The sequence below is a fragment of the Perca fluviatilis genome, chromosome 4, assembly GCF_010015445.1.
Source record: "Perca fluviatilis chromosome 4, GENO_Pfluv_1.0, whole genome shotgun sequence".
In the NCBI taxonomy this organism is placed as follows: domain Eukaryota; kingdom Metazoa; phylum Chordata; class Actinopteri; order Perciformes; family Percidae; genus Perca; species Perca fluviatilis.
Window position 1 is genome coordinate 15,626,366 of NC_053115.1, and position 18,144 is coordinate 15,644,509.

At 39.5% G+C, this 18,144-nt stretch overlaps 1 protein-coding gene across 2 annotated transcripts; it reads left to right on the forward strand.

Annotated features, from left to right (window-relative positions):
• Window positions 1-4,986: 4,986 nt before the first annotated feature.
• Window positions 4,987-17,190, forward strand: smarcc2 (SWI/SNF related, matrix associated, actin dependent regulator of chromatin, subfamily c, member 2). Of its 2 annotated transcripts, none has more exons than XM_039798065.1 (26): window positions 4,987-5,104; window positions 5,817-5,936; window positions 6,030-6,115; window positions 6,280-6,361; window positions 6,883-6,975; window positions 7,104-7,173; window positions 7,256-7,325; window positions 7,561-7,636; window positions 10,145-10,389; window positions 10,489-10,613; window positions 10,731-10,784; window positions 10,999-11,036; window positions 11,135-11,265; window positions 11,444-11,515; window positions 11,628-11,741; window positions 11,860-12,013; window positions 12,134-12,250; window positions 12,347-12,409; window positions 12,521-12,779; window positions 12,935-13,096; window positions 13,204-13,265; window positions 13,369-13,489; window positions 13,580-13,743; window positions 13,855-13,989; window positions 14,085-14,451; window positions 15,038-17,190. In XM_039798065.1, the coding sequence occupies exons 1-26, from the start codon at window positions 4,994-4,996 to the stop codon at window positions 15,100-15,102; spliced, it is 3,156 nt and encodes a 1,051-aa protein (XP_039653999.1). In that variant the 5' UTR covers window positions 4,987-4,993; the 3' UTR covers window positions 15,103-17,190. The 2 variants fall into 2 exon arrangements, with proteins under 2 accessions (XP_039653999.1, XP_039654000.1); XM_039798066.1 differs by having other exon boundaries at window positions 6,286-6,361.
• Window positions 17,191-18,144: the final 954 nt, after the last annotated feature.

Here is an 18,144-nt window from a genome sequence, read left to right on the forward strand (position 1 = left end):
TGTTCAAAAGTTGCATCCAGAAAAGTTATAACAATGTAACCAATTTATTATATTTAACAATTCTATGATATAATGCTAAGACGGGTACAATATAATACTCCTTTGAGCACATCTATTGTAGTTTTAGTGCCATGGAAGAAGAGAGCTTAATATAAGCCCAACAAGTCACACAGGTCTAGCTTTGAAACCTAATAGCATGATTGTAAACCGATGAAATTTGGATCTGTAATTGAAAAACCCTCCTGAGTGGCTTTACATAATCTCTGCACCATGCTGCATCCTACTGTGTGTGTTTTCTGGAGCTGTTACCTTTGTTTACAAGCAGTGTGGATTCATTGTTGTCGCTGTACTTTGCAAGCTGAGTTGTGTATATATGTTATGTGTGAAATCAGCATAGATTTTTCTCTGCCCTTGAAGACCATGCAACACAATAATAAAAAACAGGATTATTTTGCTGTCACTGAATCCAGTAAAACCAGTGCTTTCTTTATTCTTTATTCTCTTCTTGTACTTTACAGGAAAATCAAGAACTCAGCAGGCGTTGGCATCTGATGTGATACATTTTCACTGCTCAGGGTCTTTTTTTTATTCATTACAAAGATCTCAAGATTTGTATTAGCATTTGTCAAACTTCAGAGGTTCAGATATGAAAACAGCTGACAAATATCTTCCAGGATTTCAAACAAGAGCCAACAATAAACAGTCATATCTTTGTTTCCTCCATTGATAAAGAATAATGCGGTAAATTATCTGACTTGTGGAAATTATTTCTTATTCATTATTGTTATTTGTATTAAGGTGCTCAAGTTTACAACTCTTTGTGGAATGTACATGCACTCTGCCATCTAAGCACAATAAACACGGTAAAGCAAAAAAGAGGGGAAAAAAGGCAAAGAAAGAAATAAAGCAACCTGAGTACCCAAACAATGAATGACTTCACAATTCTGTAGAAGATATACATGGCATATTGATAGATTAGTTTGATATACAGTAAACATAAACACATCTTTAACACATGAAATAGATTGAGCATTTAATCCAGCATTTCAGGACCATCCTGGAAAAACAATGATAGAGGTTTTGTCTGATTTGTCCTTGCTGTTTGTGTTTTTATGTCAAACTGTGTGCTGCAATTAAATTAAATGAAGTAAAATAGTAAATTAGAAACTTCAAACCAACTTCATTTCCCTGCACAACCTTTTTATTATTCTGCAATATGGGGCAATGACCTATTATGGCCCATTTTTTGTCAATAGTTATATTTTATTACACCTTATCTTTTATGATATTTAAGGCCAACTTTACATTCATCTTGGCCTCCTCTCATTATAAACAGAACCTTCAATTTTTAAAGGAGAATAATGCAATATGGCCAAAATGCAATTCTGACTTGTATTTACCCAGTTTTTAAATTTCCTGTTCAAAGTCCGTTATTCATTTCCACCTGAAGCTTTTATTTAGACTTACTTTTTGTTATTGTTATGGTGGGCTTCAAATAATACGAATCATGCGTTATTATTTGATTAATTTAGGTACATGGTGTAAAATATAATGTTAATAATGTGACACAAATACAGATAGTAAATGTGCATTACACCCCTGGTGTTTCTTTACTTTTTTCACATTGTTAGCAGACATTTTTTGCAGTAATAATGAAACAATAATTAACAAAGATCTGGTGGAGTTGAGAGAGTCTGTAAAGCTCTTTAGATGCCTTCAAAATAATTGTCTACAGTATGGTTTTATTAACGTGAGTAAGGCCTGTTACATAATATCACATACGGTAGTATATCAAAAGCTCAGCACTCTGGGTCATTACACATTTTGGGAGATGTTGGCTTCATCTTTTTGGCACTTAGTGTGTTGGATACATCTGATGTAGCTCTCTTTAGAGAAGTGGAGCCAATCCTTCTTAAACTGTATAAAACAACGTCTTGTGACGTTATGGACACTGACACCATCTCTCTTTTCAGGTCTATTGTCAGTTTTGTGAAGTAAAACAACTCCTTTATTAACAAGTCCATAATTAAAGGTTTGGTTCTCTGAATTTTAGCTTCAAAAACACAAATTGGCAAAATATGTATTGAAATGTCTGCGATCAGACAGAAATACAGCTGCAGCAGCTTGTTTCAAGGTAGCTTTCCAATTATAATATAAGACTTGCTCACCTGCTGCTGATTACCCTTTGCAAAGCCACCCTGCGAAAACGAAACACTGGCTGAAGGGAGTTCTCACCTCACCAGAATAAAACAAGCAGATGGATCTTTAATTAAAGGTGAGAGGTAACACTCTTCTGGATGAGGAGGTTCTTGCTGTATGTGGTGCAAATGAAAGGTTTGGGAGATGTTGGACTGGGTGGTGTTGGTAGGGTTATCTCAGCAGTATGTCCACCCCCCCACCACCCTCTGAGTCCCAGTGCTCCCTTCTCGCAGATTCCAGCGTTACGTTAATTGGACAGGGAGAGAGGGCTGAGGAGGGAAACGTTCAGCCCCATTAGCAATCCCCCTGTGGAAGGCTGAGCTGAGAGGATCACAGACTCACAAATAGGAGGATTAAAATAATCAATAGGCTTCACTCTCTCTCCTTCAGCACAGACGGGTGCACCACACACACACACACACACACACACACACACACACACACACACACACACACACACACACACACACACACACACACACACACACACACACACACACACACACACACCAGACACATTCATGAGCAAATACAAACACATAGCCTGAGGAATACCAGTTCCGGGAGCACTGCTCTCGTCAACGGTGTCTCTGGACTTTCACAAATTAGCCTGGGTCATGTAGATTCACACACACACACACGCACACACACACACACGCACGCACGCACGCACGCACGCACGCACGCACGCAACGCACACAAACAGACACGCACACCTATTCTCTGTTAATGAAGGTTAATTTGAGCCTCTGAATAACTGTAGTAAAAAGGTCAGAGACATGAAAACAGTCTGATATATATTTATATTTTGCTCAGTTATTTCTGTTCTCTCATGTCTGCTGAATTTCCAGTTTTTATGACTTTTATATAACAGTATTTTTTTTGATCAGCTCATTATGATGGAATGGAGGATTTAATACTAAATGCCATCCTATGATATGATATTGAATCTTATGGAATATAATTCCCTACAGGCTAGGGACTGCTTGCCTTTAGGGTTTTTTCATATATATATTGACACATTTTGATTTTGTTGTGATAGGCCTATTTCTATACTGTAATATTAGGATGGAAGGATTATAATTTGTTGTTTTGCATTTGTTATTGCTGTCATTGCAGTCATTGTTGTAGTAATTGTAAATAAAGTACATATATATCAATATTACATATATAATATTAATTATATATATACACACTCACACATATATATATATATATATCGCACATTGTCTGTAGTTACCACCAGGCCGAAGAAGGAAAACTAGTTTAATTCAGCCAGAAATAAATGACAAATGACCCTTAGGGACATCAGTCATCTCACTGTCCTCCTGCTATCACACCATGGCTCTCCTGAATGAATTGAATAGATCAAGTAAATAATATAAAATTAAAAAATAATAATACTAAATACAGAAATAATTAGAAAGACATAGTGGACGTTCTTGAATAATGAAATACTGTGAAATCAACTTTGTTTCACCCTTCTTAGTTCAGGTTATGCAATCATAATAATTAATTGATAGCAGTCCTAGTAGACAGTACACACCTGATTCACATGAATGATTATCAAATATATTATTAAAACCATATTTTTAGTAAATACAATATGCACTCACTGCCACTGAATCAGAACCTCTGTTAAAATTGGTTTTCAATGGTATGGCTCTTATTTCATTGCCTGCCTTCTATTTCCAAGTGTCTCATGAGCACAGTTACTCAGATCCTGCTAGGGAGATCCTTCATTGCCAATTTAAAAATCAAGTTTTCTTTTACTTTTTTTGAGACTTACAAGTAAGTGTTTTATTTTGGTGATTCACATTTTGTAATCTATTCAAGGCAGTGACCATCAACCACTAAATCACTCACCAAGGAAGCACAAAGTGACAGACTGAAGTGCACTGAGATGGCTGCGAATTACTGTACTTCTCGTCGTACTCGTCATGCTTGCCACATACAGTATACACTAGTAGTGCCTTGTGGTGTGTCAAACTACCCGTTGATTCAGAAAGTTGTTACATTTTTCAAGTGAGTACAGACGCAGCAAGATCTGAAAAGCTGTTAAATTATATGTACTTTTAGGCTTTTGTATTTCTTTTTTTATGAGTTTAAATTTCCATTTTCACTTTACTTGAATATTTCAATTTTTTTTTAGGCAACTTTTTATTCCACTACATTTATCTGACGGCTAATAGTGACATTATTTTACATTTAAAACATACAATTACTTTTATCAAATATGATAATATTACTATTATGCTGCCCAGGAGATCCTAAAGCAGTTAAAACTACATAGCTGCCCAGGAGATCCTAAAGCAGTTAAAACTAGGTCTACCTCGAACAACATTTAAGTACTGCTTACATGTTAATACACCAATTATGATGATCCAAGTTAATACACCAATTATGATGATCCAATAATTGTATAATATGACACTGACAGGAGCCATTCTGCATGATGAGTAGGCCTACTTTCACTCTTTATAACGGAAGTCCTACATTTTGTTGTCAACATTTGTACTTGAACGTTTTGAAAGCAGGACTTTAACTTGTAACTAAGTATTTTAAAATAAGGTTTTGTTGGGTTTGCTTTTAAGTAAGTAATCTGAATACTACTTCCACCAGTAGTGTATGCCTCTACTTTTCAAATCTCTCACATGATGAAGTATTGTAAAAATCATTCCTTGTATAAGTGCGCCACCTGCTGTACATTAATTGTTATTACACATGCCAGCAGTAGTACCGGACTTTGGCCGCTGGGCGGCAGACGGCGTCGACTAGTTGTCTGCAGTCAAAGATGGCGGTGCGGAAGAAAGACGGCGGCCCGAATGTAAAATATTTCGAAGCGTCTGATACCGTTTCTCAGTTTGATAATGTCCGCGTCTGGCTGGGAAAGAATTACAAAAAGGTACTGACCGCATGTTTTGTATCCATACATACTCACAGCTTACATTTTTTACCCTGAAATGTGGCCACTTATGTGTTGGGCAGAGGCAGTGACAAAGAGAGGAGGGAGGGTGCTGCTGAACGTCCAGCTGTTTGATTCACTCGAGCCGGGATACAAAAGGATGCTGAGCCAACAGCTGCAACAGATGCAGCCTCGAATGGCGGCATCCCTTCACGTTACTGTAGCTAAACCGATGCAAAAGCAGCACATAATCAGTCCTCCGAGGATGATATTTTGCAAAAGGGCTGATTTAGCCGGCCAGTCAGCTAGCTAGCTAGTTAGCTAATCGGCTAACGGCAATGCAGCTCAGATCCAGATGTTGGCTCTGTGGCGCGCGGCGCTGACTGAAGCCATGGCCCGTCTGGAATAACACTGAGCGGTGTGCTGGTGTTTAGACACATTGATTTAGCCAATTAATTGCATTATTTCGTTAAAAATACTTAAATAATAATGATGAAAACGCCGATGTTTACCATGTAATCACCATATCAGATATTACAAAGTATATAGCGGTTGACTTACCCTGAATAATAAAGACGATAGTAATGCTCCCTCCACTTTTTGACTTAACTGATCACACATAGCACTTATCAGCACACTGTAGTTAACTTGTATGTGTCCTCTCTGTGGCTCAGCTCTGCCCGACTGACTCTCTGTGTTGATGTCCTCTCAGTACATCCAGGCCGAGCCCCCCACCAACAAGTCTCTGTCCAGCCTGGTGGTCCAGCTGCTCCAGTTCCAGGAGGAGGTGTTCGGTCGGCATGTCAGCAACCCTCCGCTCACCAAGCTGCCAGTATGTTTCCTTTAACTCTGTCATTCACACAGACATAAAGATGCCTTTTCCCCTACGTTGGCATTTTGAAACGGTTTTGTTTTGTGTCTGCAGATGAAGTGTTTTCTGGACTTCAAGTCAGGAGGGGCTCTCTGCCACATCCTGGCTGCTGCCTACAAGTTCAAGAGTGACCAAGGATGGTAAGACTTTCTTTCCAGCTGGTGTAAATGTTTGTTAAATGAACCAACTGAAAAATAAATTGTGTTATCTATGCTCTGAGTACTCTTTTAGTTAGAGTTTAGTTAGAGTTGTATTTTGGCTATGTTGCCGTTTCATGTGTAACTCCAGTCTAATTTCCTGGTAGGCGCAGGTTTGACTTCCAGAATCCGTCGAGGATGGACCGAAATGTCGAGATGTTCATGACGATTGAGAAGTCCTTAGTGCAGGTGAGTTTGCCTCAGAGCTTCTTTCACTTTACACACTTTTACAACATTCCCACCATATGCTATAATTACAATTGTTGTTTTTAAGACATCAACTGTGAGCTCCAGCAGGAGTCCGTTGACACATTTTCGTTGTGTGTTTTCCTGCTGGCACCAGAGCTAAATGATTGCAAAAAAAAATACAACTGATAAGGTTGCATGTTTCTTGTGATTACATCATATTTGGGAAGTGTCTGAGAATCACGCTGCCTGTGCTTCACAGATATAAAAAATGAAAGGCCCCCAGTTATGGGACTTGACAAGTAGTCATATAATTTAGCTCTGCTAATATGAAGAGTTAAACAACACAGACATACAGTAGTTCTTGTTTTAATGAAGATTGTATGACATGCAATATATATATACATTTATATATATATATATATATATATATATATATATATATATATATATATATATATATATATGTTCCTGCCTATTTGAATTTATGAGTTTCACACATCTGCTGCATTTCTTCATTACAGAACAATTGCCTGAGTAGACCAGTCATCTACCTGAGCTCTGACATAGAGCCAAAACTGCTTGGGAAGCTGAAAGACATCATCAAAAGACATCAGGTGTGTGTTTTGTTTTGTTAAAGGTCTTTAAACTAGTCTTAAAACATGCTCAAAACTGAGTCAGATTAAAAAAGTATGTTTATGTTGTAAACATAACCTATATTTCCTTGTAATTTTATCTATCGCAGGGTTCAGTAACTGAGGACAAGGCCTCCAGCTCCCATGTTGTCGTTCCTATTCCCACCAGCATGGAGGAAGGTGAGGATCCACATGTTGTTTTTAAGCACAGCTTTTTTTAAGACTCTGTTTGTGCTGATATCCTTTTCTCTTTTTGGTCCAGAGGAGTGGGTGCGTCCTGTGATGAAGAGAGATAAGCAAGTGCTGCTCCACTGGGGATATTTTCCTGACGGGTTGGTACTGAGTTTACAGAGATATGAACACCATTCAATATTTTACTGAAAACTGTTGCCTCATCCTTTTGTGGACGAACAACACAATTCCTGCACACTGTAGACTGGATCTGCTAATTTTGTTTTCTTAAAGCTTCTCACGTTACACCTTGGTCTACCTGAGATGTTTTTACAAGACCAAACTTGTAATCTTTCCCTTGCCTTGACCTTTGACCTGTCTCCTCTCACCATTTAGTTATGATACATGGATCCCAGCCAGTGAGATTGAGGCTGCTGTGGAGGATCCTCCCAGCCCAGAAAAGCCCAGGAAGGTATTTCATTTCATTCTTTGTTGGTAAAGTCTAGAAACATTTGTTGTTGTTTCTTGTCTCTCTATTTTTATGTCATCCATTCCAAATTCTTAAAATGTGTCCTTTATTCTCTCTTAATTTTATCAAATATTTTTTTTAAATATCTGCTTACATATCCCCTAAGTTTATTAAAGGTCCCATGACATGGTGCTCTTTGGATGCTTTTATATAGACCTTAGTGGTCTCCTAATACTGTATCTGAAGTCTCTTTCCCGAAATTCAGCCTTGGTGCAGAATTACAGCCACTAGAGCCAGTCCCACAATGAGCTTTCCTTAGGATGTGCCATTTCTGTGTTTGTAGCTATTGAGGAGGAGGGAGGGGGGGGCAAGGTGGAGGGTGGGGGTGTGGCCTTGACCAACTGCCACTTTGCTCGTTTGAAAGCCATGATGTCTCTCTCTCATGGGTGGGCCAAATTCTCTGGGTGTGCAAAAGCAGAGAAAGGGGAGGTAACCTTGCTCCTTATGACCTCATAAGGAGAAGATTCCAGATCAGCCCATCTGAGCTTTCATTTTCTCAAAGGCAGAGCAGGATACCCAGGGCTCGGTTTACACCTATCACCATTTCAAGCCAATTGGGGACCGTAGGCAGGCTGGGGGAACGCATATTAATGTTAAAAAACCTCATAAAGTAAAATGTTCATGCCATGGGACCTTTAAACAAATTTCACACTGTTCAACTACAGTACATCATCATATCTGCTTGTTCCTGCCCTTTGTTCAGCCTAAATGACTTTTGAAAGTGACATATTCAAATCAAATGTACTGTTTTTTATGGGTGCATGAGGCATCGTTACATCAGATGGAAAATTATAGATGCCTGTGCATGATTTTTTGTGCACAATTTTTGGAAAACGTCTTTATGTTAGCTAGGATTTAAAATGAAAGACTTTAGTCTGTAATGATGGAAAGTAATTTTATGCGCCTCAGCCTTTATTATACAAACCTGTCAGGAGACTGTATTTACACAGAGCTGATGGCTCCCTGTTTTGGCAACAGTTATCTCCTCATATTTTTCTATCTGTGCAAAACATCCAAGTATGAAGTGCAAACTGGCACTTCGAGCAACAGAGCTTACTCTGGCACTTGGCTGAACCATAAATTCAAAGCAGTGTCAGACACTCTTATTGTGTATTGAGAGCATAATTTAAGGCATTCAGCGCTCACTAGGACATGATAGTTAGAGCAGTTTCGAGCTGTATTCACACACAAATCAGCACACTGGGTTAGTTTGGTATCAAGATGGTATCATCCTGTCTCTGTTTACTCACAGGCAGAGGTGTATAAAGTACTAGAGACCCATACTTGATTAAAAGTACAAGTGCTCTATCAAAAAAGTGACTTGAGTAGAGGTGGAAGTGCTCTTTACGCACCACACTTAAGTGGAAGTACTAAAGTCTTCAACACTTTTTGTACTTAAGTATTGCAAGTAGTTTATTTTAAAATGTACTACTCAAGTACTAAAAGTAAAAGTACAAGTATTGTGTTATGTAGTTATTAAAGAGAGCAGTCAAATTTTGAATATCATATTGTTGGAGTTCAACTTTTACTTGGTATTAAGGCAGTCACAAGCTGTACATTGCTGGATATGAAGGAAGTTTATGAAATAAACCCCAAAAGGTTCATTAATGTCACAGCTGTTATAACTTCTATTATGTGATATAACAGTGGGTTATTAATCACGTATTAACAAATACTGAAATAAAATGTGTGATGAGCTAGCAACATACAGATAAACTAGCAGCTTCACATCACAGGGTCAAATGGTTAACATTCAGGACTCACTGCAAAAAAAAAAAAAAAAAAAAAAAAAAAAAAAAAAAAAAAAAAAAAAAAAAAAAAAAAAAAAAAAAAAAAAAAAAAAAAAAACTAAACAACCAAAAAAATATTTTTTCTCCCACAACAATTTCCTAAAAAAAAAAAAAAATTTTTTTCTCTCTCCCCCAAAACAATTTATTACGTAACTTACGTAATTATCGTACGTAACTAACGTAACTACACACACTGTAACCTACCCAGTCTCCGTGGCGTGAGGAATTCACAACAGTAACGAGTAACGATGCAGCACATAAAAAATGTATCGGAGTAAAAGTATTAAACTCATTGAAAATATGTACTCAAGTAAAAGTGGTAAAAGTAGGAGAAAAAAATAATACTCCAGTAGAGTACAGATACAGCCTTTTAGTACTTAAGTACAGTAGTGAAGTAGTTCTACTTCGTTACTATACAGCTCTGCTCACAGGTGAAATGTCTCCCTCAGACTACAACTTTAAAGTGACGTAATTAAGATTTACTGCATATGTCTTCATTCAGTGACTGCTCCTTTAGTGGGCTTACATACTGTGGAGAAAATGTGTGTCAGAATGCAACACTGCCTGGTTAAAATGTGGAATAAGTTGGTGACATTTCACTCAGGCAGCTGACATGCTCACTGAAAATGTTGGTCATAGACAGGATGGTCTCTGTTCACAGGTCCATGCCAAGTGGATTTTAGACCTGGACCAGTATAACGAGTGGATGAATGAGGAGGACTATGAAGTGGGCGAGGGCTGCCCTAAGAGGAAGAGGATCTCAGCCAAAACCCTGACAGATGAGGTGACCACACCTGACGAGCGGAGGGACAAGAAGCCTGGCAGCGCCAAGAAGAGGAAGAGGTCGCCGTCGCCCTCCCCTACCCCTCCGCCTCAGGAGAGCAAGAAGAAGAATACCAAAAAAGGGTTGGTGACCACACGTGTCTTGATGCAATGATGTCACACTCATCAGCTGTTAAAAAATGATATAATGATGTACAGTATTGTAAAATAATGTCTGGACAGGCCAACGACCCCATACACCAAGTCTAAACGGGGCCAAAGGGAGGAGGAACAGGAGGATCTAAGTAAAGACTTGGATGAAGCATCACCTGTTCCAGCATCTGAAGAGGGAAACCCACCTAAGACAAGTACACATATATTCAAAATATACACAAAAATAACTGTATATGACTATTAAAATTAATCACCGACTTTAAAGTAGTTGTTGTCTGTTACTGGCTGACATTCATACTTTCTTTTTGCAGATAGCACCAAGAAGGACTCTGATTCAACTCCAGTCAAGGGAGGAACAGATATGGGTGAGCAGAACGTTATGTCACCATGGCTGCCTGTAACTACTATTACAAGAAAGAAAAAAACCTCCTTCTGTGCAGTGTTCTAATGCATATAAAACAAAGAAGGCAAAAAGCAAGAGTGATCCACTGTAATATGTTTATGATATCAGGTTATAAGACATCGATTTGTTACTTTTTCATGGATATTCACTTGCCATTCTTTTTGTTATTTGAACAGACGAGCAAGAGGATGAGTCCATGGAAACAGCAGGCAAGGTGAGGCAGTTTGTAAAAGTGCAAGAAAATGTGGTGGGGATAGTGAGCACAGTAAAACCCATATTTTATCATGAGCATGTGTGCTTGTGTTTAAACAGGAGGAGGAGGAAGGCTCACCGAGCGTGAAGGGTGAACCAGTGAAAGGCTCTGACCTTCACGAGGACAATGTGACTGAGCAAACTCATCACATTATTATACCGAGCTACGCTGCCTGGTTTGACTATAACAGGTAAGAAAAAAAAACATTTTTGAAAAATGTCACAAGTAATCTTCATGTCAGCGATGTATTTATAATATTCAGAAAAGTAAGAAAAAACGGAGACCCATTGATTGGTTGAATCAGCTAGTCTCAACGTGAGTCATTTGTACTTATTTGTCCTCATAATGGCGTAACTGTTTTCCCTCAGTGTTCATGCCATTGAGCGCCGAGCCCTGCCAGAGTTTTTCAATGGGAAGAACAAATCCAAAACCCCAGAGATGTAAGAATTTGATCCGTACACAATGCAACATTTGATGTTTTTATTGCACTGACACACATTTAAAAAGCAGTCTCAACAGTAAATTGTTTTTCTACACACCTCCTTCTTTCAGTTACCTGGCGTACAGGAATTTCATGATCGACACCTACCGACTGAACCCTCAGGAGTACCTGACCTCCACTGCCTGCCGCAGGAACCTGGCAGGAGACGTGTGTGCAATCATGAGGTAGGTGGGGGCTGAATGGGAATATTTCGACTCAGTTTCAACCGCCTGTATCTACACAGTCACATGTTTTAGTCAAACTGCTGCCAGTGTTGTACACTCTGTGCTTCTTCTGCTGCAGAGTTCACGCCTTCCTGGAGCAGTGGGGCCTGATCAACTACCAGGTGGACTCCGAGAGCCGACCCACACCCATGGGTCCCCCACCCACCTCTCACTTTCATGTCCTGGCGGACACTCCATCCAGTCTGGTACCCCTGCAGCCCAAGACGTCCCAGGTCACTCACACACACACACACACACACACACACACACACACACACACACACACACATAGACACATGCACACGTATTCTGTGTTATTTTACATGTGTCCTCCTGTCGCTGTGCACCTGTAGACCCCTGCTACCCAGCAGATAATGTCCTTCCCAGATAAAGTGAAGGAGAAACCAGCAGATCTGCAAAACTTTGGGCTGCGGACTGACATGTACAGCAAGAAGACTGGCTCTGCAAAGGTACAAGTCTAAGATGATGCATGCCATTATGATTATTTTACTGTGATTTACAATGACCTCTCATATTAACAAAGTGGTGGTGATATTTGTGCACAGAGCAAGAGTACAGCGAGCTCTATGAGGGAGTGGACAGAACAAGAAACACTACTACTGCTTGAGGTACAAATGACCCATAAAATCAGTTGTGTGATGATGCAGATAATTCTTGACGTTATTGTGAAAATAAGACAGTAGAAATGCGGAGCTAAATGTAGTCCTCACTTCCCTCAGGGGTTGGAGATGTACAAGGACGACTGGAACAAGGTTTCAGAACATGTGGGCAGCCGTACCCAGGATGAGTGCATCCTGCACTTCCTGAGGCTGCCCATTGAAGACCCTTACTTGGAGGACAACTCCTCGTCCCTAGGACCACTGGCCTACCAGCCGGTACCTTTCAGCCAGGCAGGAAACCCTGTCATGAGCACAGTGGCCTTCCTCGCCTCTGTCGTCGACCCACGCGTGGCCTCAGCTGCAGCCAAGTCTGCTCTGGGTGAGAAGGACCTTATTTTGAATTAGATTTACTGAAAGATTTGTTTTTACATTTGAATTTAAATCTTCCTGGTCATTGTTGATTACTCATTAGTCATCATTAGTGTTTTGCTTTACATCAATAAGCTCAATCTGGTCTCTCTCTCTCTCTCTTAGAGGAGTTTTCTCGTATGAAGGAAGAGGTTCCTGCAGCGCTTGTTGAGGCTCATGTGCGGCGGGTGGAGGAGGCAGCGAGGGTCAGTGGCCGACAGGACCCGCTGTATGGCCTGGAGGGTAGTGGCATCGCAGGCACTGGCCTAGAGGAGGGAGACAGACCTGGTAGGATGGACACACACACACACGTACAGCATGCAAAATTGCAAGAAAGAAAACACATTCACACTTTAAACTGAAAAAGAAAAAGTGTAATGTCTCTCTCTCTCTAGATGAAAGCAGTGATGAAAGTAAGAGTGACAGCCAACCCAGTGAAGAGAAGAGGGAGGCCAAGGTATCATACTTGTTCGTTATAATACAATGTTTGTCTTTCATTTGTGAGTTCTGCTGATGAACTGTGGCGAAGCTCATTGTGCCATGTTTGCTTTCCCATGCAGGACAGCAAAGATGGGGCGACTGAGGAAGAGGAGAAGCAGGCAGAGAATGGGAAGAAGGAAGAAGAAAGAGGAAGAGAACAAGAAGGAGAGAGAGAGGCTGACAAAACAGAGTCAGAGATGGGTATGAAAATGCATTGCAGTCAGATACAGGAAATACAGTGTTCTTGTCAAAGGGGGAAAAGATTTAAACTTGAAACCTTTTTTCTCGTAGGTGATGGGGAGAAGGAGAAGGATGGAAAAGAGGGCACAGAGGAAGGACAAAGAGAAGCAGAGAGCGAAGGAGAGAGGAAGGCTAAGGTGGAGCGTGATGTGGGAGAGGGAAACCTGGCCACTGCTGCTGCGTCTGCACTCGCTGCTGCTGCTGTCAAAGCCAAGGTAAAGTTAATTATCACCAGGCCTCAACTTGTTGTATCCTTCATCACCTTTTTTTCCCTTCTTTTCTTTTACTTTGCTCTAATCTAAGTTTCTCCTTCACTTTCTCCGTAGCACCTGGCTGCAGTGGAAGAGAGGAAGATCAAATCTCTTGTGGCTCTGCTGGTGGAGACCCAAATGAAGAAGCTGGAGATTAAACTGCGACACTTTGAAGAACTGGAAACCATCATGGACAGAGAGAGGGAGGCTGTGAGTGAGGGATTCTGGGATATGTAGTATATCAAGAGAGTAGTCAACCTAATTACAGTACAAAACCTTTAACCTTTCACTTTTTGTGTGTGTAGTTGGAGTACCAACGTCAGCAGCTGCTGGCTGACCGTCAGTCCTTCCACATGGAGCAGTTGAAATACGCCGAGATGAGAGCCCGCCAGCAGCACTTCCAGCAGATTCAGCACCAGCAGCACAGCCAGGCCGGGGGCCCTCATGCCAACCAGGCTGCTCCAGCACCCCCACCCCAGGGTCCGACCGCAAGTCAGCAAGCTCCCAGCACACCAGCGCTGCAGCCGGCCCCCAGCCCCGCACCTCCAGCCTCTGCCCCGGCCCCTGAGTCCCAACCACCTCAGGGTGCTCACACCTCGCCCCCATGCCCCCCAGGCTCGACCCCCGCTGCCCACTCCAGCTCCAGCTCCAGCACTACTCCTGTACTCCATGGTGAGTTTAAAGTTAAAGCACAATGTAGCAGCTGTATCAGAAAATAGTGAAAAATCCCAAAGTGACATCTTAAAAATGCTCGTTATGTCCAACGAATAATCCGATACCCAAATATCTTCAAGGTACAAAGACATACATTTAGAAATGTGGGAAATCCCTTAATTTGTGAAGCTGGAAGGAGAGAGAGTTTGGCATTTTTGCCTTATAATTTACTTAATCGATTAAGGGATTATGAAAATGACAATTGACAAATCCAATGGTTTAATCAATTGCCACCAGCACTAATTCGACCGGACATTTTATAAAACGTGATAATTAAATTATTACAGTATATTTGTCTGCTATTTATTTTCTATTGTAAGCTTTTTTTTTTATTGAATTAAATATAACTTAGCCAATTAGACCATCTACAAGATAATATTCTAAATTCTTGACACACACACTATTATCAGCCTTATTTTAATTATTTGTCCTGTTAACTTTGGTTGAGCACTCAAAAACAAGGAGAAACTTTTACAAAAATGTGTCCAAAAGTTGTTAAACTTCTTACCATGTTTCTGCTCTTCCCTTGTTTCACCCCTCACAGAGCCCACCGCCCCTCTTCCCGGGGAAACACTCCACCCTTCAGCTCCAGTCCCACCTCCACAGTGAGAGAAAACTACATTGCCTGAGAATCCGAATGACTCTGACCACTTTAAACCCTGCCGGTATCATCTGAAATGAAGAAGTCATAAACCGAAGGAAGAGAAACACACTTTACATGTTCAGCTCTTTATTTGTTTTTTATTTTTATTTTTTTCAACAGGACAATTGATGTGAGAAAAAAAAAAATTACATCTAAATCAAACCAGCTCTACTTTGACTCTCTGTTGAAAAAGAAGTCCCTTTTAAATTGAATCTGCCTATGAAGAAAATGTACTTTCAAACAGAAGCTGTGCGGTCGATCGGACAGCAACATTTCACTTCCTAATTGTAAGCTTAACAACAGAGATCTGGTGAACTAAGAGGGTCTTAACCAACATGCTGCCACTCAAGGAGAAGAAGAGAAAAGACTCATCTTGTGTTTTCAGTGTTTTGGAAATTGTTGCATTTATTTTTTCTGCAACAGTTTGTCACAGCTTGTGAAGTCCCGTGCTTTACTGTCTCTCCAGAGTTTCCCCCTTGTACTGTAGGTACTAATTCAAATATACAGTATGTAAGACAAAAATGCACTTTTAACATGTTTCCCAAGGTCTCATTGAAAGACTTGAAGCATCCATGAAATTGAACTTTAGCACTTATATCGTCCTTTTGTTGTCTTAAATACTTTTTCATGCTGAAGTTTTTGGAAACTTGATTGGGAATGTTACTTTTTCCTCTCAATTGTTTTTTTTGTATTACATGGACAAACGGTCACTCGACAGGGTCTGGCCTCAATGTCTCCAGAGAATTGTCTGTAATGAATGAAAACGAATCGAAAGCCAGTTGGAAATTAAGTTGGTTCGGATGCAGTTTGAGACAATGTACCGTAAACTGGATTTTCTGTTACAAACGCACCTTGTGCTGGCCTGTAATGATACTATTTGAAAGTACTGACAGCATTAGATCATCATCCTGAAAAGACCTCTCTAATAATGTCCTTCCTTTCAATAGCACTTAGAGAAAAACATGTCAGCGATGACCTTCATGTTTTTCAAATCTGGATCAACTCAAAAACATCCAGGTTGTAGTTTTGTGAGGAATGTAGTTTTGTTCAAAAGACTGAAAGTCTGGGAATAATAATTCTAACAGTGACCGGATAAGTTTTTTTTTTTTTTTTTTTTCATAATTTGACTTTGTGTTTATTGCTAAACCAAAATGTTTTTATAATCATGTTTATCTCGCATTTATTCAATGAGTTTTATTGTGGTTGCTTGGGAAATTAAGAGGATTTTTTTTAGCAGCTTGTTTTTGCTGGTGCATTTCAAGTTACACATGGAAGAAATGTGAATGCTGTCAAAAAAAAACAAGGGCGCTTGCACCTTAAACAGCTGACAATGGAGAATTGTGTCCTTAATATCTGCAACAATATCCTCACTTTTTATCCTATCAAGTTTTATATTTTTTACTGTCCGTTTTTTCATCTTCTTTCTTTGATATGTCAACATTGTAACTGTATATTGTTACCTTTGTAGCCTATATTTACCCTCTCCACTGTTGTGTATGAATCAGGCAGGTCTGTTGGATCCGTCTTGAGATGTGACTGTGAGCATGTGTGTATGTGAACGCATGCCATTAGGATCTGTAAACCACATTACCGTTCAGTTTTATTTCCAGTGCCATTCGTCGTGTGTCACAAAGTTTGAAGAATAAAAAAAAAAAGAAAACTGGCTTCGTTCTGCACACGACACGCCACGTCAGTGTCATGAAATATAATCCAGTCAGAAGGTGAAACTTTACAGTTAATGTCCGTCAAGCCAGTATTGCAGACCTCACCACAGCTGTGAGCATATATGGACTTCTTTTATCTGTGTTATTACTACATTGTGTGGATTTTGTGATATGAAATAAGTGTATGTTCAGTTTCTGTATGTTTTTCACTATGCTGAAGGTAGCAGCAATTGCATTGATTATTATACAGTAGAAATCAAGTTTTCCTCAATAAATCATCACATTTGTGCTGACGGTTACTCTGGCAGTTTGTATTAGAAAAAAGGTAAAACAAAAGGTTCAGGTTTTGATTACAAAATGTTTGGGAAAAAAATAAAGATGTGATGAGGATGTCATTGTGTGGCGTGGGGTTTTTTTTGTAAGCAACTTCACAGACTGGTAACACAAAAAAGAACCACACATAAGGTAATATACAAATTAATACATGTTTACATGTTTGTCAGGATGCTGAAGAACAGAGATTTAAAGATATATCACACTAAATCTCTCCACTGACTACCAAGTGTAGGTGGAGTAGAAATCAAGATTTGTTAATACTTTTTTACAGGCAACACAGAAGCCATTTTGACATGTCACAGTAGGAAAAGCACAGGTGTAAATATTAAAATGAATGCTAGCTGAATTCTATTTAGGTGCTTCAGTTTCAGTGTCCTGGTATTGTGTACAGTATGAGGGCTCACTGCCATGACTTACTGGGACGCTATATTGGAACGGACAAGTTTTGGTTCACCCTCACCGAGGCCCAAAATACACTTCGTGTAATTATTGCAGGTTTAAATATTCAAAATGGAACTTTTTTTAAAATGTATTTACTTTAAAAGTTTATTCATGACTTCGAAGAAAAAAAAACAGTTCACAAAACAATCCGGACTCAAGGTCCACTTACTTTGACTAAAATCAAGGTCTTATGGGTGCTAGGAGTCTTGCAAAGTTTGAACATCGATAACTATGGCAACTGAACAATTTCCAAGTGCTGATGAGAACCATGCAAATTTTATTCTTTTTTTTATTCTATATAATAAATCACTCAATTTTTGTTGTATAAAGTCTGATCTGTTTAATTTTCTCATATAGATGCAATTTCCCTTTGATATAGATCACATTGCATCGCATGTCACTTATGTTCATATAGTTCATCATTATTATAATGACAATGTAATCTATAGTTTTTGCATTACACATCGATCAATATTTTTAGGATATTTTACTACTACTGACATTTTAATACTTTCCAGACTTTCTAATGGCATTTTGTAAGATTTCACTGATTTTCTGATATTTTTC

Bases quoted from the DNA above. Each gene is read 5' to 3' on its own strand.
- smarcc2 (XM_039798065.1), top strand. From the start codon at position 4,994: ATGGCGGTGCGGAAGAAAGACGGCGGCCCGAATGTAAAATATTTCGAA. The intron at 6,976-7,103 runs GTGTGTGTTTTG...TATCTATCGCAG, and splicing joins ACATCATCAAAAGACATCAG to GGTTCAGTAACTGAGGACAA. The intron at 12,780-12,934 runs GTGAGAAGGACC...TCTCTCTCTTAG, and splicing joins TGCAGCCAAGTCTGCTCTGG to AGGAGTTTTCTCGTATGAAG.